Raw genomic sequence first — 27617 nt, 5'->3', positions numbered from 1 at the left:
TTCCAGGCTTTTTTCCATTCTGCCGTGTCCTTTTCGTCGGCATAGGTTAGTCCCACCATGATGGCCCTGGCTAAACACATCTGGTCTTGAGAATTGTGAATTTGGACGAGGCTACGCTTAATGCTGCGAAGGTCGTTCACCAATAACACCTTTTTGCGTTGTCCGGTCCCTTGAGGAGGAGAGACGTGGGTCATGGACAGTGTGGCTTTTCCATCGGTGATGTCAAACTGGTCATTGGATTGTTGCACGTGTTGAATCTTGTCCATGACTTTGGAAGCGGTCAATTCTGCAGGTCTGCTAAACTCGATTCAAACAGGGGATTTCAAACCGTCGTGTTGTATGGAAAGTCTCAAGCGATCGTCTTCTTTGGGTTGACATTGTCGCTTGAGTGAGGTGAGCAAAGAATCCCACACCTCGGTGATGAACCCTTCTGCTTTCTCTAACGGTATGTCGGACTTGAAATCTTTAAACTTCACCGTGTATTTGTAAGCTGTGCATCTAAATTTTTTAGAGGGACGCTTTCCCGTCTCTCGAATGGAATAGTATTTTTCAGGGTTGACTAAGGGTGGTGAACTTTGTTTGGATTCTGGTTCACTCATGTCCTCTTCAAAATCACTGGCATGAATTTGTGCCAAGACTTCAGCCCTGATACGAGGTGATAGATCACGTTTCTGCCTCTTATTTTCTTCTTTCTTCTTGAATGAATTGGATCGTTTCATCTTGATAGCAAAACGTCAAATAACTAAAATTTAAACACCATGGGCTACTTTATAGTCATGGCAGACCAACGTATATAAAGGGTATGTGTCTTGTCCTTTCACTATTCATTTCACTCTCAAACCGAGCACAACGATGGACGAGACTACACAAATCGAACATTTCATCAGAGCTTTGCGAGGGGTCATCCGAAAATTTTCTTCAGACCAGTCGAGGGACTACTCTCCTTCCTTTCGAGATAAAAGTCAAGATACTTGCTATATCTGTCAGAAGAAAGGGCATTGGTCTTCAGAGTGTCCAGACCGTCAAAAGAGCAAAACAGGGGCTAAAAGAGACAAAAGACAAGATACCTGTTATCATTGTCAAGAAAAAGAACATTGGTCTCCAGATTGCCCTAAGAAGCAACAGGAGCAAGAAGAGGGGAGTGATGGAGAGGAAGAAGAGGAGGAAGAAAGCAGACAGGTGAAGAAAAAGAAACAGGAGAAGAAAAGAAGAAGGGAAGAAAGTGAGGAGGAAGAGGAAGAAAAGACTGTGACGTTGAAGAAATTGAAAAAACAGAGAGAGTGAATAATGAGACAGAAGAAGTCTATGAACTTTTTAAAGTGTTATGTTGTGAATTGTGAATTGGATTGTAAATATTTATAAAAGCATAAATTAGGTATAAAAGGTAAGTGTCTTTGGGTTTTGATTTTAAAATAAGAACCTACACTCACGCACTCATACACAGACACGTACTATTGGGGTAAAATGGGGCTTTTTTGAGTCTGAATGGATGTTGGCAATCGAAAGACTATCTCTTTTCGAGATATAGGAGTGGCCCTGAAAAGGGCCTTTTTTGGTGTAGGGGTGAGTTTAAACAATCAACTTTAACTGCCTTAAGCCTTTGCCACGGCCAAGGCCTACTTCTGGACTGCGTACTGTTGATGATGATGATGATTTGGTTGAAATCACTAAGGGTGGTACGGTAGGCTTAGTCACAGAATTGGAGTGTTTAGCTCGGGAAGGTCGTATTCTCTTCGGTCGTAATAAGGAAGTCTGATACATTTGTTTCAGACTTCTTAAGTCCGCTAAAATGTCTAACAGTACCGTGACCGTTTGATTTTGACACCCTTGTTTCTTTGCTGCTGCTTCTTCTTGTTGTTGTTTTTTTTCTTACCTCTTCTTCTTGCTGCTGTTGCTGTAGAAGAAAAGCTTGTTCTGCTTCCTTTTGCTGTTGCATAAATTTCTCCAATTCTTCTTTCTGTCTCTGTCTAAAATTCTCCACGTGCTGAAATGAAGGAGAAGGTGACGAAGGTTCCGGAACAAATTCTTGCGAGGTAAGAAAATCCACAAAATCCCAATTCACCTCTTCTGAAAGTAAGTCCGGGTTCCCTTGGGTAGTCTCCACGGCTGGTGCACCCCAATTTATCATTTTCTGAGTTTCCGTCATGTTGAAAAACTGTCGCATGGATTGACTGCGCACAGGCGCTAGCGAATCTATATAGAACATGTGACGTCACAGACTGCTCTCTTCGGATTCGAGGTGGGCTGACTGAATTTTGTAACGCGTGTTTGGATTGGTCAATGAACTCAATCCGTTTCGATCCTTCCTCTCCCTGTAAATAAGCGCAGTTCACTGCATTCCTTCACCTGTTCTCGGCACTATCAACATGTGGACCGACGTGCAATCATCAACTCTTGTATCTTCCATGATGTTCCGGACGGACATACCGATGTATGTCCGATCCAAGTGGACAGTTGTCCACAGGACAGACACCAGCCTGTGGATAAGAAGGATATATGTGGAGAGGCAAGGATGCCTAAAGAGAGTACTAGTATATGGCCCTGCAGTCAGGCGCAGCTTGAGAAGAAGAAGAAGATCTCGCAGATGCCCTTTATGTTAATATTAAGGGTATAATAACATAAAACCAAAGGCCACTCCTATGGGCCACTCCTATATCTCGAAAAGACCTTGACTTTCATTGCCTACCCCTTTTTAAGAAAAAAATGTCTGTTGTCTATTGTGTGTGTGTGTGTGTGTGTGTGTGTGTGTTCTATCCCTCTCCCCTGTTCCATTTTCATGGACCCATAACGTCGGGACCGTATTAAAATAGGGTCCCGACCCTGTTCCATTTCCCCTCGACGTTAAACTGGCCCACGATTTATTCCCATGTTCCATTTCCCCTTGACGCTCAAAAGACCCACCCTGTTCAATTTCCCTTGACGCTCAGCAGGTCCAAGAGTATTTTTTTCCCCATGTTAAATTCCCTTGACGCTATACAGGCCCACGATTTTTTCCCATGTTAAATTTACATAGACGCTATACAGGCCCGGGGGGAGGGGTCTGTAATGCTAATTCCCATTGACGCTATATCGCCCCACTTCACTACTATCATGACTAGTTCGTTTGGCAGATAATTGATATCGGGGCTATAAGGCCAATGATTACATCAACCTTATTATTATTATTATTATTATTACTAGTAGTAGTAGTAGTAGTAGTAGTAGTAGTAGTATCATCATCGTCGTCGTCGTCATTGTCGTCGGTCGAAGTCGTCGTCGTCGTTGTTGTTGATGATGAAGATAACGCTGATATTGTCTTTCTTTTTGTTTTTGCAGTGGTAGTAGTTTTTTCTGTTATTGGCCTTGTTTTCATCGTTGGCATAATACTAACAGTCTGCAAATTCCATAAAAGATTGTAATTGTGTAATATTTCCCGACTCTAGTTGTAATATTCACAAACGCGCATGTCTAGAAAAAAAGGATGGTTTGTAGCTTGTTTCCACCACCACTCTCTCATTCTAATGTCGATATATTTCCAATACATTCGTTATTCACCCCACTCAGTCTATTTTCTACACATTTCCAAGAAATGTGTGACTCACCCCGTAGTCTATTTTCTATATATTTCCAAGAAATTCGTGACAGACGATATATTACTTATTCTTCTTATTCAAATAATACATTCAAGCACTATTTCGATTCCTGTAAAATTCATCGAGTTATTTTTACTTTCATTTTCTTCATATTTCCTAATGAAGCAAGGAATACGCAATTTATTTTTGCACACTTAAAAGCTAAAAATAGTCAATAACCATAGTCTGCTATTAGCAGTGCTTGTAGCAATTCCTCGAGCTTCATTCTTGATAGTCTCACGAGACACGTGATTTTGGGTTATTACAGATGAGAGGCTAGGGAACATAACAGGATGGCCATGCCGTGGTAATGAAACGTCCATCATGTGACCTCTGTAGACTTACATTTGCTTTGTATAATTTGAACAAATTTCCAAGACACCCAACCGTCACGGTCTTGCAAGTCTGAAAAATGTTATTGAGCCTAAATCAAGCAAGGACTTTTACTACAAGAAGATGAATAACTTCTCTAAAACCGCGTGGCAAACCTTTAGTTTGACAGAAAATGGTCTGGCATCCTAGACTTTCAGCTTTGAACATTTACCTTGCAGCTTTCAAAAATATGACCACTTTCAATAAAACGGTTATTATCTGAAGTTAGCAAAATATTTACCATAAGACCAACGCTCATGTAGTACCTATGCTGCAGACCATCATTCATCGCACAGTCCTCGCAGAAACAGATGAAAATAGTATCAATCACCATCTGTAAAACAAATCGCAATTGGGAATTGTCAGTTAAATAAAGTTATTGCCTCGGCTGTTTACAGGATGTTACGTTACTATATGCCACGGGCTGCTTAAAGTAAGTTATTTATTTCATGTTATTATATGCCAATGGCTGCTTGCAGAGAGTTGTACATTACATGTTATTATATGCCACGATTGCTTACAGCAAGCTGCCTGTTACATATTATTATCCACGTGCTGCTTGCCGTCAATTACATATTGCATATCATTATTGCCGTGCACAGCGTACAGCAAGTTGTCTATTACATATTATTAAAATATACGGGTTGACGGAAACAAGTTACATGTTACATATCATTATATGCCACGAGCTGCTTGCGGCCCGTTAAAAATTACATATGTCTGAATACGGGGGGCACGTTACATATTACATTTTATTATGTGCCACGAGCTGCTTGCAGCATGTTATTTAGCACATATTACTTGCCACTGGCTGTTTAGGGCAAATTACATATTACATTATTCAACGAGTTTCATACTTGGCATGTCTAATAAACACGAGTCTAATATTCTTTCATCGTATTAAGGGACGCTGCTAAGTATCATTTCGCAGCTAGATATCACTCGGAGTGCCCTTTGACTTTTCCGTTACAGACAAATAAAAATCAGCTTAAATAAATAGTGTTTTTGAAATGCTCTCAAGCTCATTGTTTTATTACGTCATCATTCAAACTGTTATGAAATACCAGAGTCTGCTGCAATGTTATTGGATATAAACGGTCACGTGATACTTATTTTGAAAAGTTTTACGGACAATGTCATCGGTAAGTTCTGGGAAGTATTTTGGATTATCAATAATTTTCAAGTCCCTTTAAGTCAAGCTTCGTCTATACCAGTATTATAGTGGGGATGTTTAAGGTCAATGAAAAACTCTGTCAAAAAGGTCGTTGGCACGTTTAGGGTCAACACTTTTTAAATAACCCTGGACACGTTTACGGTCAATAATAAAATACGTTACAGACATTACAGACTCCCCTTGGGCACGTTTAGGGTCAAGATTTTTTTAGCAAAGCCAAGGCACGTTTAGCGTTAAGGAAAATTGAACATGAGGAATATTGGGTCTGTATAGCGACAAAAGAACATTGGGTTGTTGTATAGGGTAGCGGATAGCGGGTAACTTCAGCTAGTTCAGCAGGTAGCGGATGGCGGGTAAGTACAGCTAGTTTATAAACTATGCCAATAAAACAGGGTTTGGCGGGACGGGACATATAACCTCTTTATAGACAGAGACATAGATATACGACACATACATAGATTGGTGAACTTCAATCTATCACACAAACAACTATACAACCGATTTTAAAAAATTATACAAGAAAGCAAATCTTTTTGAGGCATATGAGTGGCCCTGAAAAGTGCACTCGGGTTTTTTTCCCAACATTCCGTTAACATAGAGGGCATCGCATAGGTCTTCTTCTTTTCCTCAAATTTCTTCTGACTTCTGGACCGTAGATGAGGACTCTCTTCAGACAGCCTTGTCTCTCAACATAGATTCTTCTTTTCCAAACTCTCGTATCGCTGATCAGGATGATTGTCCATAATGATCTGACATACATGAGTAACTCCTTAGCAGCAGCATACGAGGATAGATGATTCAACGTTAGTCCACATCTTGTGACAATAACAGGTGGAGGGAATGAAGTGAACGGTGTTATTTATAGTGGGAAAGCGGACCAAACGGATTGAGTGTTTTCACCAATCCTAGCACGCGTTACGAAATTAAGTTACAGTGTGGAGTCTGTCTTCCAATCCCAAGAGAGCTGCCTGTGACGTCACATTCCCTATATAGGTGTGGAAGCATCTGTGCGCAGAGAATCAATGCGACAGATTTTTCAAACATGATGGAAACTAAAAAGACGATCAATTGGGTGCACCGGCCGTAGAGACGAGAATCGAGTATATATCAGCGGCTACCAAGGTCAACAGAGTCTAAATTCCAGAAGAGACCGATTTTAATTGGGATTTAGTCGATTTTCCCTCTTTTTCACAAGAATTTGTTTCGGTACCAGTACCTTTGCCACTCTCTCCTTCTTTACCAAACGTCGAGGATTTTAAACTGAGACAGAAAGAAGAATTGTCGAAATATTTACAGCAGCAGAAAGAAACAGAACACGCTTTTCTCCTTCAACAACAACGTCAACAGCAAGAAGAAGAGACAAGAATAAGGAATCGACAGGAAGAAGAATCAGCAGAGAAGAAACAAGGTCTAAGAGAGAGGGCAGACAGTGAAAGTCAAACAGTGACGGTTCTCTTAGACATTTTGGCAGAGTCAAGGAGTCTGTAACAAATGTATCAGACTTCTTTAATACGACCCAAGAGAAAAAGACCTTCCCGAGCCAAACAACCCAACCCTGTTACTACGCCTGCGATACCACCCCTAGTGATTTCTATCAAATCATTGACTGGAGCAAGTCCAGAAGTAGGCCTTGGCCGTGGAAAAGACTTCGGACAGTTAAAGCTGATTACGTCCCGTTTCTGAGTTTTTAAAATTAAAAAAATAAAAAATTAAAAAACATCCAACAGTCCTTTTCAGGGCCACACACTTCTCTAAAAAAGAAATGGTATTATTTTGCCAAAATCAATTAAAACTCAAAATCCCTTTTTTGACCCTTGATGTACGTGTGTGTGAGTGAGTGCGTGAATGCAGGTTCTTATTCTGATAAAAAAAAATTCAAAACCAAGAGACGCTTACGTATTCTGTTACCAATTTTACAATTCAGTTCACAACACAACACTTTAAAAAGTTCATTGACTTCTTCTGTATCTTTTTTTTCACTCCCTCTGTTGTTTTCTTTAATTTTAATTTCTTCACTTTCACGGGGTTTTCCTCCTCTTCTTCCTCACTTTCTCCTCGTTTTCTTTTCTTCTCTTTTTTTCTCTTTCTGGACGTGCCTGGGTTCTTTCTTTTGGGAGGGTACCCCTTCTTCCTATTTTGAACCCCTCTCGTCCTATTGTTCCTGTTGTTTTTAGGGCATTCTGAAGACCAATGACCTCTCTCATGAAAATGATAATAGGTATATTACCCTTTGTCTCTTCTGACACCTGTCTTATCTTTTTGACGGTCTGGACACTGTAACCCAATGCCCTTTCTTCTTACAGATATAGCAAGCATCTGACTTTCATCTCGAAAGGAGGGTGGGCAGTTCGTCGGCTTGTCTGAAGAAAACTTTCGTATGACACCTCGCAATCCATCGTTCTGGCCGATATAAGAGTGAAATGAATACTGGAAGGAAAGACCATTTATATAGGGAAGACGCTGTTTTGACATCGATATAGGGACCCATGGCGTTTAAAATGTAATCTTTTGACATTTTGCAGTCAAGATGAAACGATCGCATCATTTCGTGGAGAAAGGAGAAGACAGTAAGAGGCAAACACATCAGTTATCACCTCGCACAGTAGCTGAAGTCTTAGCTCAAATTCATGCCAGCGATTTTAAAGATGACATGAGTGAGCCAGAATCCAGACCCAGAGAGTCTACACCTAACCAAAGGCCACCACTAACTCCTCAAAAGTACTACCACTTTCGTGAGACGGAAAAGCGTTCCTCTATAAAAATTTAGAACTACGGCTTACACGTACTGGGTGAAGTTTAAAGATTTCAAGTCCAACGTACTGGTGGAGAAAGCAGAGGGGTTCATCACCGAGGCGTGGGATTCTTTGTTAATCTCACTGAAACTGCAATGTGAAGCCAAAGAAGACAACCGCTTGAAACTTTCCATTCATCACGACAGTTTGAAGTCCCCCGTTTGGATCGAGTTTAACATCGCAGCAGAATTAACATCTTCCAAAGTCATCGAGAAGATTCCACACGTGCAACAATCCAACGACAAGTTTCACATCACTAATGGAAAAGCAACACTTTGAATGACCCACGTGTCTCTTCCCCGAGGGACAGGACGCAAAATTGTGTTATTGGTGGACGAACTTCAAATATCAAAACAAGCCTCGTTCAAATTAACAATCATCAAGACAAGATGTGTGTAGCCCGTGCCATCTTGGTGAGACGAACGTATGCCGACAAGAACGACACGACAGAATGAAAAAGAGACAGACTGGGAGAACATTCGACAATAGGGCCAAACTAAATAATTTCCTGTGGGGAAACCCTGCCGCCAGACGGGAACGTAATCTTAGACGATAAAAAATTGCCGTAACTCCCCGTCGACAAAAAACAGCCTTTTTCAGGGCTACCCCCAATACTCTAGAAAAGAGATACTAGTTCAATTGCCAAATGTATATTAGTAAGTTAAAATCAATAGACGTGTGTCTATAAGCACTTCGTTTCTTTGTTTTATGTCCAAAATAAATAGAAGTGTGACTCTAAGCACTTCGTTCCCGTGGCTTATCATAACATGGTTTGTATGTGTTTGTGTTTGTAAATTGCGTCTGTAAGTAAAAAGTGAGTGAGTGTTTATTTTAGGTCGGCGCGTTCCATGTTGTTTGGGGTGATCATATGAAGCTTGTGAATTTTGGTGGGGGCGGATGTTTTCCTTCATTTCCGCGTTTCACGCATATAAGGCGAAAGCGTTCGTCAGTCTGGCTAACCATAGTTGATTCATCAACTGAAAGAAGATGAGCAAACTCACCAAGCTTCTGGAACTACTGATGGACCTGGTGTATGCCAGGCACGTCCTGGACGAGCAGACCATGGAGGCGATTGCAGAAAGTGCAAGAACTGAAGAGGAGGAGGAGAGGAAAAAGGAGAAAGAGAAGGAAGAACGAATCCTGTCTCACCTCATGCTAAGGCCTCTGTGTGAAGTCAAGCCTGAGGTGAGGACACCTCCACAGATATAAGCACCACAGCCACTACCATCACAGAGATCCATGGTCCAACATGTAGAGAATTGGGACCAAGAATTGGAGAGGCAAAAGCGGGAGCCTCAGCGTTCACAGGAGGTAAGGAGGCAGCATCCACGGCTGGAGAATAGGATAAGGAGGGAATTCTTCAGGGTCCCGCAAACTGAAGCTTGGGATGATGAGACCAATCATGCTGCCTCCGCACTCTCAGCAGCTACAGTCAATTGGGACAATGACTAGAGCCGTCGTTGTGTATGTGGTGCCAAGCCTGGGAGATGTCACCATTAACCACGTGCATCTGAAGTTCAAAACAACAGCCCTTCTCAGGGCTACCCCAATAGTCTAGAAAAAAGGCTATCCATGTTGCCAACTTCCGTGAGTGTGGAGTAGTGTGATTATAAACACTCACTCCTTTCCTAATATATATATATATATGTGTGTGTGTGTGTGTGTGCGTATGTGTGTCTGTGTGTGTGTGTCTGTGTGTGTTGGTATGAGTGCGCGTACGTTTGTGTGGATGGTAGATATTTTGTTTGATAGAATTAGCGTACGTTTGTGTGATAGTATAGTGTGTAGTGTTTTCCCTTCCCTACTGTGTGGATAGTAGAGTGTGTGTTTGTAGGAGTTAGCGTATGTTGTGCGGATAGTATATTTTGGGTTTGTATGGATTAGTGTACGTTTGTGTGGATGGTAGATATTGCATTTTTTTTCTTCCCGTGGTGTTGTGTGTGTGTGTAAGTGTGTGTGTGTCTTTGTTTGTGTCTGTGCCTGTGTGATAGTATATTTATGATTGGGTTTTTTCCCTCTTCCCCTGCATGGATAGGAGATTTTGGGATTTATGGATAGTATATAATAATTGTTCTTTTTCCCATGTGTGGATAATATATTTTGGTGTTTGTGGATAGTACATAATAGTTTTTTCTTCTTCCCCTATGCGGATAGTAGATTTTGGGGTTTGTGGATAGTATATAATAGTTTTTCTTCTTCCCGTGTGTGGATAATATATTTTGGGGTTTGTATGATTTACGTACGTTTGTGTTGACAGTAGATAATATGTGAAGTGAGTGTAAGGGATATTTTCCTTCACGTCCGTGCTTGACAAATATGAAGTCAAATGTCCGTCATTCGCGCCGTTCTACATGAAATACTGAAAGAAGATGGCTTCCAACCGCCTTGACAAGATGAAGAAATTGCAAGACATCCTCGACAATTTGGGGATGATAGAGGAAATGTTGGTTAAAGTGGATGAAGATTTCTATTCTTATAACCCCCATCGAGTGAAGATGGAAATAAACAACTTAAGTCAAAGAAAATGATAAGAGATCTACTTAAAAGGGAAAGGAGGAGAAGGAGGATGAAGAGGAGAAAAAGAAGATGAAAGAATGTAATGAAAAATTAGAAAAGAAAGAAGAAAATGAAAAGAGGAAGAAAGAGGAAGAAAAGGAGAAAATGAGGAGGTAAAAAATAAAAGGAAGAAGACAAAGAGTGTAGGGCAGAAAATAAGAAGCTGGTGGAAGAATAGAAGAAATTAGAAGAATAAACCTAAAGGCCTTTTTCAGGGCCACTCATATGCCTCAGAAAGATTTGCTTTCTTGCCTAAAATGTTTTTAGTTGGTTGTATAGTTGTTTGTGTGATAGATTGGTGTTCATCATTCTATGTTTGTGTCGTATGTCTTTGTCACTGTCTATAAAAAAAAGTTTTATTTCTCGCCCCGCCAAGCGCCGTTTTATTGGTATAGTATATAAACTAACTGAACTTACTCGCCATCCGCTACCCGATGAACTAGTTGAACTTACCCTTCACCCACTACCCTATACAACAACCCAACTTTCCCTTGTCGCTATACAAACCCAATATTCCCCATGTTCAATTTCCCTTGACGCTTAACGTGCCCATGCTGTGCTAAAAATAATCTTGACCATAAACGTGCCCAAGGGGGTGGGGGGGTCTGTAATGTCCGTAATTTATTTTATTATTGACCATAAACGTGCCCAGAGTTATTTAAAAAGTGTTGACCCTAATCGTGCCCACGACCTGTTTCACTAGGTTTTCCATTGACCCTAAACAGCCCCACTATAATATTTATGCCAACTCTTTATGCCATAATAACTACAACAAGCACCCACCACCTCGTGACTTCAGATAAAAATTTGCAAGAACAGATAAAATCTCCAATAAAGGTTCAAACAATGTAAGGAGGAAAATTGGAAATACGAGGATTATATGATCATAGCTGAGTATTTATATAAGTGCACATTTATCTAATCACCCACGACGTTCACATAAAGACATTCGGAGTTTATTTACTTTGTGAGTGCTTAGGTACAATTTACACATCGTTTAATACCAAATACGATTGTTTCACCCTATAATCACTTCATTTTAGTGAAATTAACTCAACCAAGTATCATCTCTTATACAATGGCTTAAAACTAACGACACCGAATTATTTCTTCAATTATTTCATTAAAATGCTGAAAGAATACTGAACAACACACAAAATTTAATGTTCGGGCATTTCATTCATCGTTGAAACATCATCAAATACTACTATTCAACACCAATCAATTTATAAAAATATGTTCCTCGCACATCGAACCAGATTTACGACCGTCAAAAACTTATCTATTTGGAAAGTATCACTACAGTCAACACCGGATCTCTTGAGATTCGAAGTTAGTCAACACTCATCGGAAAGAGACGATTCTGTTCCAAATGAGTGGGATATGTGACTTTGATGACATAAAGTTATAATGGTAATACACAGTAACGTTACGTGATACGCCAAAATAACGTTACGTGATACGCCAAAATAGAGGTGACATGTTGAAAATTGAAGTGCCTGATTGGATAATGGGTGTACTGTTATGATTTAATGTTTTCATCAGTACCATTTATACTAAGGTTTAAGTATAATCTCATAATCTCCAAGTTAATGAATGCCTTTATTTCTAATTTCCAGATTAATTATTGCCTCTTTTTCTAGTCTCCAAAATAATTATTGCCTTTTCTTCTAATCTCCAAGTTAACGATTGTCTTTTCTTCTAATCTCCAAGTTAATGACTGCCTTTTCTTATAATCTCTATGTTAATGATTGCCATTATTTCTAATCTCAAAATTAATGATTGCTTTTAGTTTTAATCTCCAGGTTAATGATTGCCTTTTCTTCTAGTCACCAAGTGAATGACTGCCTTTTCTCCAAATGCCCAAGTCTTCTAATCTCCCAGTTAATTATTGGCTTTTCTTCTAATTTTCAAGTTAATGATTGCTTTTTTCTAATCTCAAAGTTAATGATTGCCTTTTCTTTTAATCTCCAAGTTAATGACTGTTTTTTCTTCTAATATTCAGGTCAATGACCGCCTTTTCTTTTACTCTGAAAGTTAGTGGTTGCTTTTCTCATTCTATATTTCGACTCACCTCGTAAACAGAAAGAAAACAACTTGAGATAAAATACGCAAAGATACATGCTAACGTGGTCGGCACCCATGGATAATATACATCTGCTTTTTTCTGTTGTTAAAGAAACATGAAAAAAAATAGCATCAGATTAAAGTAATTAAAGTTAATTCATCAAGATTAACCCATATACATACACATTCATACATATTGATAGTGGCATTTCAAAGGGAAAATTTCAGTGTGTAATAAAAAAAATAGTCACTTAATAAAACGGATAGCATTTTCCATAAGATAACCAGTCATATAGAAGAGTTAAAACCTATTTGATCCTTACTAATCAATTTAATAACTTAGAAACTAAATATGAACGAGACTGGTGTATAACAAGTTGACAAACATATATGGCTGTGTAGGTAATTATCAACAAGAAAAAACGTGAATCGAGAGAAAAGAAGAAAACAGAGAAAGTACAAAAATAAGGCGGGTAGGAATTTAAAATGATAGATTTCTAACAATGATTAATGTATGGGTTATTTACCGCTATAATCTCCATTCCTATAATTCCTACAACGGCAACGGTAGCAATTTTTCCAAGAAATAGCACGAAGTCCCCTGCATAGTTGATAGTGGTAAGACGGAGGGCATTATTTACTAAAACTAAAAAAGCTGCCTTGGCGGATTTGCAGAAGTTCTGGCCAAATAAGGCTGTAATTAGAAAGGGTAATGCTGGGAGGTAAATCAGGTCGTTCACACATTTGTGAGCCGAGAGATCTGTTCACAATCGTAAGTACATATTTAGCAACGAATTATATAAGTCCAGAAAGAACGACTAGAAAACAAAAATATATTCTATTGATTACTGCAGTTTTGTTCAGCATTTCTAAAATATTGATAAAAACAACAGGAGCTACAACGTAACATAAAACAGCCTATCAAGTTTTCTGGTTTTCCAAACCAAGTCATAATCTCTGTAACGTTCATTGAAAGAACTTTATCTTTCCGAGAGATGAATTTCTGCAGTAAAGTTCATCTTGTGCGATCGCTTTTCAGCAGTCGTATGATGTAGGTAGGTATGTGTAGGTATATGCATTTATGTACCTATATATGCATGAAGGTATTATGATATTCTCAAAGAACTTAAAGTCATGAGACTCACCAATTTCAATATAAGCATTGGTGTTGATAAACTTGAGGAATTTTTCAAAACACCACAGACAACAAGAAAAGCACTTCAGTAGGAAAGATGCAACTGAGTGTGTTCGTCCCTTCAATCTTAAGGAAAAAAGAAAACATAAAACAAAGTTTCACTTTCAAAACAAATGCACACATACATACATACATACATACATACATACATACATACATACATACATACGTTTTCTTTAAATGGCATACTATATTTGAGTACATACTTCGTAATATATTTATATTTTTGATATTATAATACTATTATGAACAAAGCAAAAATGTCAACCATTTTCATCTTTTCTATGAAATTTTTATCTAGCAAAAGTACGTTATTTATTGTTACTTTCCAATGTCAACAGAAAGAGAATGGCAGATCTTGACATAGTGTGGGTTATCATCAACCTGACAAGTTTGTTTACAATACGCATGATATATCGTACCTTCTTTCCACTAACTGCAACACAAGCCGAATGAATATAACACAGGTGACCAACAAAGATCCGAATGCGGCTGACCCTAGATGATATCTGAAATGAACGTAACAAAGGTGACCAGCAAAGATCCGAATGCGGCTAAGCTTAAATGATATGAGAATGCGTCTGGAATTTAAATGATATGTGAAATGACTATAACAAAGTTAAACAGCAAAGATCCGAATGCGTATTGTGTAATGAGTTTTTGTCCCTTTTGATTTTCACAGCTTGATTTTGCGTTTTAGAAATCGATTGGGATACCAGAATTGAACGCAAAAGAATGATACACACTGGAAAGATACAAATATGACAGATACAAGTTGATCCACATTTAGCCATAATCAATTACCTGATACACATGGTCCTAAAAAATTTTTTTAAAATACTCAGAAACATCTTGTTTTACGGTTTCTTTGACTCACCATTTTAATCAAACTTTATTTCTATTCTATTTTGGAATACTGTAAAAGTTAAACGATTGATCTCTATCTGACATCTGTTTCTTCTTGTCTAAATAGTTCAAGTTATATACTTCTTGTTAAAATACTTCAAGTTACATACTTCTTGTTTAAATAGTTCAAGTTTCATACTTGGTTAAATAGTTCAAGTTACATACTTCTTGTTTAAATAGTTCGTGTCAAATATTTCTTGTTTAAATAATTCAAGTTATATACTGCTTGTTTAAATAATTCAAGATACATACCTCTAGCTTAAATAGTTCAAGTTCTATACTTCTTTACGTAGCTCAAGTTACACACTTCTTGTTTAAATAGTTCAAGTTATATACGTCTTATTTAAATAGTTCAAGTTACATACTTCTTGTTTGAATCGTTCTAGTCACAGACTTCTTGATTAATGAGTTCAATTTATATACTTCTTGTTTAAATATTTCAAGTTAAATAAGTCTTATTTAAATAGTTCGAGTTACATACGTTGTGTTTAAATAGTTCAAGCTATATACTTATTGTTGAAATGGTTCAAGTTACATACTTCTTGTTTAAATAGCTCAAGTTACATACTTCTTGTTTAAATAGTTCAAGTTATATACTTCTTGTTTAAATAGTTCAAGTTACATACTTCTTGTTTAACGAGTTTAAGTTACATATTTCTTGCTTAGATAGTTCACGTTATATACTTCTTGTTTAAATAGTTCACGTTATATATTTCTTGTTTAAATAGTTCAAGTTACATACTTTTTGTTTAAATAGTTCAAGTTACATACTTCTTGTTTAAATAGTTCAGGTTACATACTTCTTGTTTAAATTGTTCAAGTTATATAATTCTTGGACCGCTCCGGTAGCCTAGTTGTTAGAGCGTCCGACTCGGAAGCGGGAGGCCGTTGGTTTGAACCCCAGCCGAGTCATACCAAAAACTTATAAAAATGGTACTAACAGCTGCCTGGCTTGGCGCTCAGCATTAAGAGGTTTTTGTTATGACTGGTCAGCCTGGTGTCAGGATAATGTGACATCGTAGCGATATAACTGAATTTTTTTTAAAGCTACGTTAAAAATCCTAATCACACACACATATACCTCTTGTTTAAATAGTTCAAGTTACATACTTCTTGTTAAAAAGTTCAAGTTGTATACTGTTGATTTTAAAGTCGAGCGTGCAAGATACGAATTGACTGAAAGAGATGTTTATCATATTCTTTCCATTTTATAGATTATGCGATTACAGAGTAAAAGAGACGATCGGATATTTCGTAACGGTCATTTATATACATCGCGCTCGTCGTAGATAATTTAATGGCAGAGTAAAATATCCAACAATTTACAAGAGAACATTTAGTGTATCAATATTTCTTAAAGTGTCTTGTCTGAGATATTCCCGAGTGTACATAAATTTTAAAAATATGTGAATTTTATACCCACACCTTAAGAGAAGCGCGGGAATATTTGATACAGTTTTTAATTAAGCAAGTGTCTAATATGATACATTTCATATGTAGGTAAGTGTCTAATATGATACATTCCATATGTAGGTAAGTGTCTAATATGATACATTCCATACGTAGGTAAGTGTGTAATTTGATTAGTTCTTTACGTAGGTAAGTGTGTAATTTGATACAGTGCGTACGTATGTAAGAGCGTAATGTCTTTGAAATTCTGCCAACACTTTGGAAATTTTGATCGCGCCTCTAGTGATGGGGCTTTGGAATAGGCATTATTTTTACATACATTTCAAATACGTTCTGAGTTATAGGTGTCACATGCCAGCAAATAGTCATATGTGATCAATAACCTATTTATCAATGTATGTCAAACTGAGACCCTGTGTGATTTCGCTGCGTCCTTCACCACACCCAGGATCTTAACCACTGCGTCATTGCAAAGGGACCACTCAGATCCCCACCCTATTAAAATAAGATACACTTATTCGGCATGAATGTGTGTGCAACTTAAATGACTCAAGGGTCCGTTCAAACCCCAGGGACTTAGTATTCAATGATAAGACAGTAACTATTGAGATCTCTCTCTCTCTCTCTCTCTCTCTCTCTCTCTCTATATATATATATATATATATATATATATATATATATATATATATATACAGACATATACAGATAGATAGATAGGCAGACAGACAGATATACAGACATATAGATAGATAGACAGACAGACAGATAGACATACAGACAGACAGATAGATAGATAGACAGACAGACAGATATACAGACAGATAGATAGACGGACAGACAGATATACAGACATATAGATAGACAGATAGATAGATAGACAGACAGACAGACAGATATACAGATAGATAGATAGATAGTAATGCATACTGATAAAATCAAAATTTACCTGATGAGGCGCTTAATTGACTGAAGCATTGGCAAGGAGAGCTTTGATTTGTCTCTGTCAAATTAAATCAGTCGGTTTACATTTTTAAGCGAAACAAAGTGAAACGTTTTATTCATATGCTGTCTGCGTATAAGGTCGACAGTGTCGTATGTTATACATAATTGCCGACATTAAAAGTACAGATACATCAATAAATCAAATACTAACATGTAACGAAACAGATATTGATTTTGCTTGTTCTCGTGGAAACCGCAATCACACCTTTCTATTACGTTTATATTAAACCAGATATCTAGGATTTTAATTTATCACCGTATACAATCAATGTCCTTTTGTAACGCTTCCTTATTTTTTAGAAACTGTATAAGATGATATAGTTCAGCGGAAAAAAGGTTACTTGAAATTCTCATTACTTGAAATGAAAAGAGTGAAACACTAAATACTTGTTACGGAATTAGTTTTTAGATGCTTTTTATATTAACCCTTCATTTTAATACAATTAAAAACTTCAGAATATTTCGCTTTAATTAAATGAGATAACAAGGAGACAAATCAAAGACAAAATACAAACGGGCATGACATAATAAGTTTCTCTGAGCACAAGCACGGTGATCAACTGGAAATGTACATGGTGGGCGCGGTTTCATGACGTCAATAAGAAAAGTCGGCCAACAATAACCATCCTGCATCATTTGATGCTGAACTATTTACCAACAGGAACTCGCATTCTCTACTACAATTCTTATATTCTTCCAACAGAGGAAATTTGTTCAACTTCATGGCAGACTGTGCCAAATCTCAGATTAACAAGATTTATAAACTTAAGCAACAGGCAGCACGCATTATTTTAGATGTATCAATTGATTATTCATCAAAAGCATTGTTTATGGAACTAAAATGGTTTACATGTTACGAAATAATTGATTTTCACAAGGTAGTTTTTGCATATACATGTCTACATGGAGCTGTTCAACGCAATACCAGCTGATATCGACGTGACATTGAAACCTACATCCACCAAAAACAAAGAGAATAGAAGAATGAAGAAAAAGAACTTCCAATACCCAAAAACAGTTCTGTGGAACAAGCTTCTACTAGAAGATAATCTAAAGAAATATTACTGTATTTTAAAGATATATCATGCGTATGTATGTATTACTATATTATGATAGAATTTAGTATCTATATACTAAACACATATCAAAATAAACAGTTATTATATTATCTTTTCAATGATGCAAATTGCTATACTTTTCTCAAGACGGCCTCAAAAGAAATTTTTCCATGACTCACTGAGTCACCCTCTATAAATTTATCATTATCATCATCATCCCCCGGCCGAGTCATATAAAAAGACTTACAAAAATGGTACTAACAGCTGCCTCGCTTGGCGATCAGCATTAAGAGGTTAGTGTTAGGACTGGTCGGACTGGTGTCAGGATAATGTGACTGGGTGGGACATCATGCTACATGTCTGCGACATGATGTCCCAGTGCTAGACATCACTATAAACTGCCACATTGCAGACATCGTAGCAATATGACTGAAAAATTGTTAAAGCTACGTTAAAAATCCAAATCATATCACACACATCATCATCATCATCATTATTACAATGTTTCAATGCTTTGACTAACAAAAAATGAACACTTTGCTTGGATTTTGGATTGCGCAGGCATTTCTTTTCAAAAGCAGAAGCCATTCTTGCAACTTTTTGCTACTTTGTGTGCAATGTTACTTGCTAAATCCATGAATACAATGCCAACAATGCTGAACATTTTGTGGACTCATGCAAAAACAGTGTCAGAAATGATGACAATGTTAATGCAACAAGAAATGGCACATTTTCTGAATAAATTATAACAGCATTTAGAAATATATCAAAGTAGCACTGAGTACTTGGTTCTTCTAAATAACATAATTGACACTATTTTACTTTTTTATACTATAATACATTATTGATAAAAAAAATTTTTTTATCAACATTGGTCAAAGGCTTATTCCAAATAAAGTTATTTTCAAGTATTTATCAAAACGGACATGTTTCAAGTATTTTTGAAAAATGGACATGTTTCAAGTATTTGTCAAAAAGGGCGTGTTTCAAGCATTTGTCAAAAAGGGCGTGTTTCAAGCATTTGTCAAACAGAGGCGTGTTTCAAGCATTTGTCAAAAAGGGCGTGTTTCAAGTATTTGTCAAAAAGGGCGTGTTTCAAGTATTTGTCAAAACGGAAATGTTTCAAGTATTTGTCAAAACGAACATGTTTCAAGTCTTTATCAGAACGGACATGTTTCAAGTATATGTCAAAACAAACATGTTTCAAGTACTTATCAACATGGACATGTTTCAAGTACTTATCAACATGGACATGTTTCAAGTACTTATCAACATGGACATGTTTCAAATATTTCTAAATAAAAGGCGTATTTCAAGTATTTGTGAAGACGGACATGTTTTCAGTATTTGTCAAAGTGAACATGTTTCAAGAATTTCTCAAAACGGATATGTTTCAAGTATTTCTCAAAAATGGACATGTTTCAAGTATTGCTCAAAACGGACAAGTTTCAAGTATTTGTCGTAAAAGACATGCGTTCTCCTTTTTCCAAAAGTTTACGAAATAGAACCATTTGAAGCGAAGACAAACTTTTTCTTGCAACTATATCGTGTACAGTTATGAACACGCGAAACGAATCGAACAGCTTTATTTTATTCCTACATTTTGATTTTGAACACAGTAAGATTGTGTGTAAATCAGGTCTTTAAAAAATGGTATCGAGGTCAACATTCCAAGTCAAGCCATATCGTTAAAACAAAACTACGTACCTTGTGAAATACCAGCTTCCCACAGCGCCAGCCACCGTAATTTTGTGACAGGCAATAGTAAACTGAATGAACCAAATGAATCCAAGGATGTGATACCATCTCAAGCCCTGCATACGGAGATACAGAGATCGATGATAGCCTGGTCAGCAAAATGTGTGAAAGAGACAGACAGACAGACAGACAGAGACTGAGAGTAAGAATACTATTTAGCATATCTACTGCAACCACTAAGAAATATAAATACCACCTACGCCCAACGACTTATAAAGTAATAATGACAGCGATTATAGTGAATCTGACCAAGGGACAGAATATTTTGTATTTTTTATATATCATGATTTCCCCCTAAAGCTAAACACGTGACTTTGGCATTATACCAATGAAGTATGAAAATGTCAATACATGAGAAAAACAGAAAATAGTCCATTGCACCCTTAGTGTTTGAATTCTAAATGTTTAAATTTATTGCTGGAAGTAAAATGAAAAAGTTTTTATATTTGTTTTTATCTGTTGTTGTTTCCTTAGTCGTATGTAAACATCAAATGGAGACTATTCTGCAACATAAAGATATGCGACCTTGACGTTCGTTCTGGCTTCTGTGAGGTTGGATTCAAAATAGTTTGTTATGTATTGCACAACTACCGTCCTTACAACCGCGTTACCATCGCGAACGAATGAGTACCTTTCATTCTTTTAGGCAATGTATGATTTGTAAAATTATTGTAAACGGTTTCGATAAATTTGACGAATATTTATATTCCATCCCCACATACCAAAATATCGGCCATTTATATTTGTCAAGACGGGCATGTTTATATACAAAAATGTGTGTGTGTGTGTGTGTGTGTGTGTGTGTGTCTTTCTAAAGTCCTGTGAACTAAATATACTAAACTGCCCCTAAACAGTTTTAAATAATATGATTTGATCATCAAGCCTCAGCGACTATCCTGCCGATTTCATGCAGTAGATTTGTTAGAAGATATGAGATGTCTTCAAGTGTTTATTAGCGCAGATACTACAATTGTCATATATTTCATGCTTCAGGTGTGTGTGTGTGAGAGACAGACAGACAGACAGAGACTGAGATAGAGCATACTGATGAAAGGGAAATAACTCCAACAAGGTTTTATCTACATCACTATTATATTTAATGGAAAATAATCCCGTTCATAAAACACATTTACGCTTTGGAAAGATTTATATTTATTTTCTCTTTCATTATTGCAAATACTTTCTCGTGGTCAATCGTAAAGTTACATAACTTATGATTGGTTTTACTTTGGTATAAATTGTGCGACCATTTCCAATGGATTATTAAGATGATGCTTAGTAAGGTAGGAACGAAAGTTTTCTTTTGCATTATGATCTCAAAGAAGCAATGAAATTTTCTTTCCTGTATCACTGTCATTAGGCCTGACAGAACTGTCCTTAGAAAGTTGCATTACCTTAAAATAGTCATCCAAAACCAATATCACATATCCTGAACTTTGTTCAATAACTGAATGCCCTGAAACAAAATAACCTTGACATGACCATGTGTCCTTCAATCTACATTCCATTTATTTCGAAATAAGAATTGGTACCGACAAGTATACTGTCGGTACATTTTATACGCGAATCGTATTTAATGTCTTTACAGTTTGCAAAATTCGAAAAGCATCATATACACTTATTACTAGAGTTTCTCCAATAGAAAGCAAAGAGCAATTGAATACTAAGTATGTGTAATAATAATCTGCGACATTGCATTTCTCTCCTCTCTTTACCCGTAACACTAAAAGATGTCCGTATTTAACTTAGCAGCAAACGTATTTAAATGCATTAATTATACCACATGACATTGTTTTCAAAATTATTATTCTAGGCAAATGTGCTTTAAATCAACAAGACGAATAATTAGAAATTGAAATATATCATTCAAACCATCTTCGCTAGCCAAGGTTCCGACAACCGTGTCTACAACTTGGCGGATCGAACAGCAGCTATACAGGTGTTTTGTCCTAGAGACATTTATTGGATTTCATGTGTTGCCTCCCTTAGTATGTAATTCCGGCTAACCAATAGCGTGGTGCAGCATACATCGGAGGAACACGGTGGTGGCAACTGACCTAAAAAGGATACTTTTTAAGTTTAACATCGAAAGTATGACTATGTACTAGACGGAAGCCATTACATGTCTATTTGGGTGAAAGGTATTTGTGCAAACATGGACCGGCACTGGAAAAGTGCTTATTTATCAGTCCATTCAAGTTTTGTGCTCCCCTTGTCTCGATCACGTAGGAACGGTGTTCAAATTGGAACAACTTAATTCTGATTGGATGCGGTGGCGTGCCGCCGCATCCTATGAAATTCACAGACCCGAAGCTCAGATATATCTGCTCGAAATGACAAGGTGTAGAGAGGGTTATCGGAACCTTGGCTAGCGAAGATGCTTTCAAACTAAATTTTCTAAAATGGTTCTCAGTGCAATATTCAAAATTTCAAGTGTGTTCATGAAAATACTTTGAATTTACGGTTTAAAAAAATATTCCTGCTTCGAATGCCCTCACAAGTAGGAATAGATTACAGAAAATCATAAAATGTCATATTATATAGTATGGCATATTGTATACTATGGAGTACCAACCTGCAGTTTCAATATAAAGTGTTATCCATCCGAGAGCGAGGACGAACCCGGCTAAAATTATTAAAGTCTGCAATAATAATAATAATAATAATAATAATAATCATCATCATCATCATCATCATCATCATCATCATCATTATTATACAATTATGGAAACAAACCAAAAACAGGGTGAAGCAGGCTGGTTAGGAAAGCTCAAACACGAGTTTATAAAACTGGAACATGATGTTATTAAAGAAAGCTGTACTCGTAAAGTTGCGAAACTGCTTTAATTGATTGCCAGATAATTGCCTTATTTGATTGCTAGATAATTAACTTATCTGAGTTGCCAGATAATTTCTATCTATTCTGGTTTAACAGTTTCTATTCTATCCGTCTTTGATTAGCTACTAAACTACAAAGTTCTATCAATGTAACCAGTGTAAGGAGAAAAGGCGAGATGCTACTGTAGACGAGTCGTTTACGTGATTTACGAGAAGGGTTCTAGAGTATTCTAGATCAACAATGTGCGTCTTTCAAATTGTCCATGCGAACAATCGCTGGCACTTATAAGCAGGGACAAACTTTTCTGGCCAATCATAAATCGGATGAATAATTTAGGACATTTTCACTTGAATACAGGCTTTGTTTCAATTCTTAAACTTTCTTCATGATTTCTGATTCTTCCCCAGTGATTCAAGGATTTAAATTTTAGATAGAAGAATATTTGAATTACTACTAGTCTACTTACGATAAATGGCTGAATTAGGAGAGTATGTATGTCTGCGATGGCCTTCCCAGCCTCTTTGAAGAGTTGTATAACCTAGACAAATAAAGAGGCCTTTTAGATAAAACACCATGCATTGATAAATGTTCAATTACTTCAATAACGCATGAAAACACCATCATTTATTATTTTTTCAAAGCAGATTGAATCATCTCGTAAGTGTATTGTATGGCCCCTTGATATGCCAGAGATTGACCAGATGAATGTAGAATCATCAGCGAAAAGAGCTGTGTTAGAGTGCACTAGGTACAAGGCTAAGTAATTGAGACATAATAGAGAAAGAAGAGGCCATAATATATAACCTTGAGGAACACCCCTTAAAATATTAATTGAACTGGAGGTACATTTACCCGTACAAACATCATGGGGTGTATCAGTGAGATACAGCATTAACCAAGTAAGTGAGGCTGAACACAACTTGCAAGCTGGAAAATTTTAATGATCGAATGTTTTTGTTTTTAAATCAATGAAGATAGCGCCAGCACGATCCCCTGATTTGATCTCTAGTGTCCACTTGTCTAATGGTTCTGTCAATGCAATTTGACATTATTGTTTTTGTCTTAAACCTGATTGACCTGGTTGTGGTTTAAGAAAGGTTGATATTTGTTAAGATATCTCAAAAGATGCTTGCAGACATGTTTTTCAATAGTTTCTGAAAGTACAGATAGACCAGAGATGGGTCGATAGCTGGATGGGTCTTTCCTTTCAATTCCCTTACGAATTGTGAATACTTTTGCTAATTTTAATGACTGATAATTTACAGGAAGCGATACAATTAATTATTTTTTTCAATGACTCAGAGATTGATACAGCCGACATTTTCAGAGTTTTGAGGTGAATTCCGTCTACATTCGCAGATCTATAGATAATTTACATTCCAGAAAAAAGGTTTTGTTCAACACATATCTCCGTGTTCCCTTGATTTGTCCCATCACAACCCCATAATACATATACATATATATACGGCCAAGTCCCAGAAGGATAAGAATACACCCTGGGACCAATTTGTGTTGCATACTAAATTCGTCTTTTTATACTGAGTACATCTAGTTATGCGGTGGGGATCTCAGTACTTTGCAATTTATTACCCTGAGGATAAGTCTCTGTGGATAATACTATACCCAGGGGTCGTCAGTTGCATATTTTAATTAGTCTTTACACCCCAAAAGTGTAATATAAGCAAGTGAATAACGGATATTATTCATCGAGTGGTTGAAAAATTTGGTATTTAATTAGTGACGAAGCCACGAGAGAAAAATACTTAAGTTTTCACCCACGAGATGAAACCAAATTTTCTTTTTATTGTTTCCTCAAACGTATTGGCAAGCAAAGATGTACTGTATAACAGACTGAACTGGCAGATTTCTTACTGGATCCCGCGCGATGTGCGTGATTTACTGTTCATGTACTGCTGTGTTTTGTGATTATTTACACAGAAAATATAAACAGTTACATGGTTCTTCTTCCCAATTCAAATTAAAGTAGCATATTAAGAAAACAAATCGCGCCTTGTTGGATTTGAACTCGAATTATCTGTAACAAGAAGCTCTTAACTTAACCATTTTGCCCTTTGTGCATTTAAGAATAACTTCGAATGTCACGGTTAACTCGTTATCGACAAGGCAGTGAAATTATTTCTCGTAATTCACTCCAGTGAGATATCATTTTCATTTTGCTTGGAAAATCCAGCAATTCACGTCCTAGCTTAATAATTGGAAATCATTGTTTCCAAGACCAACACCTGCAACCAGACGTTCATAAAATTCCCTGGTAAACCAACATGTAGTTAATATCGTTGTGTAAATTAATTGTTGCGTATTATTTATTTATCTGATTATATTTTTTTAGAGATTTAAGAATAACTTTTTGTTATTCAATAAAACATTTGCAATATTAATGAAGCAGATACTCGAATTTGTGGCTGCATAGTTCATAAATATATAATTCTAAAATTTTGCATGCAAATGTGTGTTATTGGTTATTAACAAAAGTGAACATAGGCTGGCGACATACACTGTCTCCTTATTTAAAAATAAAGTTCTCATACATCTTTGCTTTATCACATGTTTACTAGCCTTTTTTAAGCCTCTTTAAAAAATGAATAAGAACAAGTCTATATTTGAGATACTATGCGGTGCAAGATACGTTGTGTTTTTCAGGCAATATATCCATTATCAAAAGTAATACTGTAGCTGATTGACATATTTCTACCAAATTAAGACATGCAAGTCCAAAATGCACTTTCTTTCGATTCGTTTAAGCTTTCAGATGCATATTAAGTATTTTCTGTCATAATCGATCATAATTGTTTGAGTATCGGAAAAAAATGGCGGTATAACGATCAACGTAATATCGTCAGATTTGCTCAACTGCTACGCGAGGGTGTGCCTCTAGTTTTTTTATTTTTTTTGGGGGGGGGGGATCCACGTCTGATCTTTGTTGACCATTCGAGTCGGCCCCATCTTTTTTGTAATGTTTACCCGAAGGCTTATAAGGTCACTAGTTATGTGCCACCAGATGGCGTTGGATAACGTACTATATTAGCAAACATTCATGTACTCAAATACTAATGCAGTAAAAAAATTCAAAATTGCAGGGAAAATTGCACAATTCTTGTGCATAACTACTGGAATAATCCGATATGTCTGCCATTTGGATCTGTGATCAGGCACCTATTCTCAGGCATGTTGGTCTCATAATTTTGGAGTTATTTTAAATTCATCCAAAATCTATCCCCACCCCAATCCAGGGACTGTATTAAAATTATAAGTCCGTTCTGCACATCATTAGACTTCCCACCAATTATATCTCAAAATTTATAATTTTATCTTGAACGTCTATGGGGAGTTGTGTGACATTACAAACGCACGCACGCACGCACGAACATACAGATTATATGAGCTCCACTTTTCTCCAAGAAGCGCGGGAATAACTATCTATTTTTGTTTTCCAATCGTGTTAACAACCATGTTTTATTTTAAGATTGATTATACATTATCAGAAAACTAAAGGACCAACTCACCAGCCTGATGTGTTTCCTCATTACAAGAAAAATAAGTATGAATATCACCTGCAATAGAAAAATGTACACTGATATACTGCAAGAGGTACTTTCATGTTATGATTTAATTTTCCAACAAATTTGCAGTACTTATACACAAGTTGATTTATAACTGTACACAAGTTCTGCTTACGTAGATTTCCAATATGTACACAAGTTCTGCTTACTTTGACTTCCAAGATGTACACAAGTCCTGCTTACTTTGACTTCCAAGATGTACACAAGTCCTACTTACTTTGACTTCAAAGATGTACACAAGTCCTGCTTACTTAGACTTCCGAGATGTGCACAAGTCCTGCTTACTTAGACTTCAAAGATGTACACAAGTCCTGCTTACTTAGACTTCAAAGATGTACACTAGTCCTGCTTACTTAGACTTCCAAGATGTTCAAAACATTAGATGCATTAACATATTTTCCATTACTTCTTACTTAGCAGAGGTTTGTATTATCTAAACGTTAACTGGTTTAGATTGCCAGTTTCTTTTCTTTTAGTTTAAAGTCTAGCGAAACTTACATTTGCAAATATGGTTTAAAGACAAAATATTTTCTCTTCAGCATTTCCTCTATATTGTGTAATATTTAGTATAAACTGTTATAAAAACCTTAAATATTATATTTTAACTAATTTTCAATTTTAAACGTCTTTGAAGCTGTGTCCTTTTCGTTCACCACTTTTCATTTTCTACAATGTAGAGTCCATTTGAATGGAACGGTTTACCATCGTTATATTTAGTATACATATAGCCAAAGAGCGGAACAATGAAGAATTACAAATTATGTTTCCTATCATATGTCTAAAAACACACAACGGCGTGTTATTAATTTTTTTACCATATTTCTCACTAGACATTAAATTACTGAGTTGGCAGATAACATTATGTTGACCTAAACGGGCAAATGCCTATTCACTAAATGAAACATCAAGGAAGAGGGAATGATATCTATGTTATTCTAAAGATGATAAGCAACAATAATGTGATAGGTAATATGTTGTCCTTAAATAAAGAAAGACGACAACGTACCGTTACTATAGTAATACATATCGATCCAATCAACCAGTTTCGTATTCTATTGGCATCCAGTATGGGTCTTTTTGATTCTACAACATCTTCGTACTCAGTTTTTAAGCGATAGTAATTATACCTGATATAGAAATGATAAAAGCACGGTTACTACAACAAATAACATGTCACGGTTATTATAACAAATAGCATGCCACGGTTATTTCAAAAAATAACATGGCACGGTTATTACAACAAATAACGTCACGGCTGTTATAACAAATAACAGGACATGGTTATTACAACGAATA

General features: G+C 36.6%; 1 protein-coding gene across 4 annotated transcripts in view; it reads right to left on the bottom strand.

Annotated features, from left to right (window-relative positions):
- LOC149807873 (choline transporter-like protein 1) overlaps positions 1-27617 on the bottom strand; it is a 62268-nt gene that overhangs the window by 16085 nt on the left and 18566 nt on the right. Inside the window, exons 7-18 of one of the 4 annotated variants that reach the window (XM_089971440.1) lie at positions 27328-27448; positions 26265-26312; positions 23207-23278; positions 22477-22543; positions 21296-21357; positions 19851-19957; positions 17030-17083; positions 14190-14276; positions 13718-13833; positions 13100-13266; positions 12580-12672; positions 4225-4317 (exon numbers count right to left, since the gene is read on the bottom strand). In XM_089971440.1, coding sequence (XP_089827566.1) covers positions 4225-4317; positions 12580-12672; positions 13100-13266; positions 13718-13833; positions 14190-14276; positions 17030-17083; positions 19851-19957; positions 21296-21357; positions 22477-22543; positions 23207-23278; positions 26265-26312; positions 27328-27448 — 1087 coding nt within the window. The remainder of the gene's footprint in view (positions 1-4224; positions 4318-12579; positions 12673-13099; positions 13267-13717; positions 13834-14189; positions 14277-17029; positions 17084-19850; positions 19958-21295; positions 21358-22476; positions 22544-23206; positions 23279-26264; positions 26313-27327; positions 27449-27617) is intronic. The other 3 variants (XM_089971450.1, XM_089971445.1, XM_089971455.1) reach the window with 3 other exon arrangements.

The sequence above is a fragment of the Sinohyriopsis cumingii genome, chromosome 1, assembly GCF_028554795.1.
Source record: "Sinohyriopsis cumingii isolate HCF-2022 chromosome 1, ASM2855479v2, whole genome shotgun sequence".
NCBI lineage: Eukaryota > Metazoa > Mollusca > Bivalvia > Unionida > Unionidae > Sinohyriopsis > Sinohyriopsis cumingii.
This window is presented reverse-complemented; position numbering and strand designations above follow the sequence as displayed.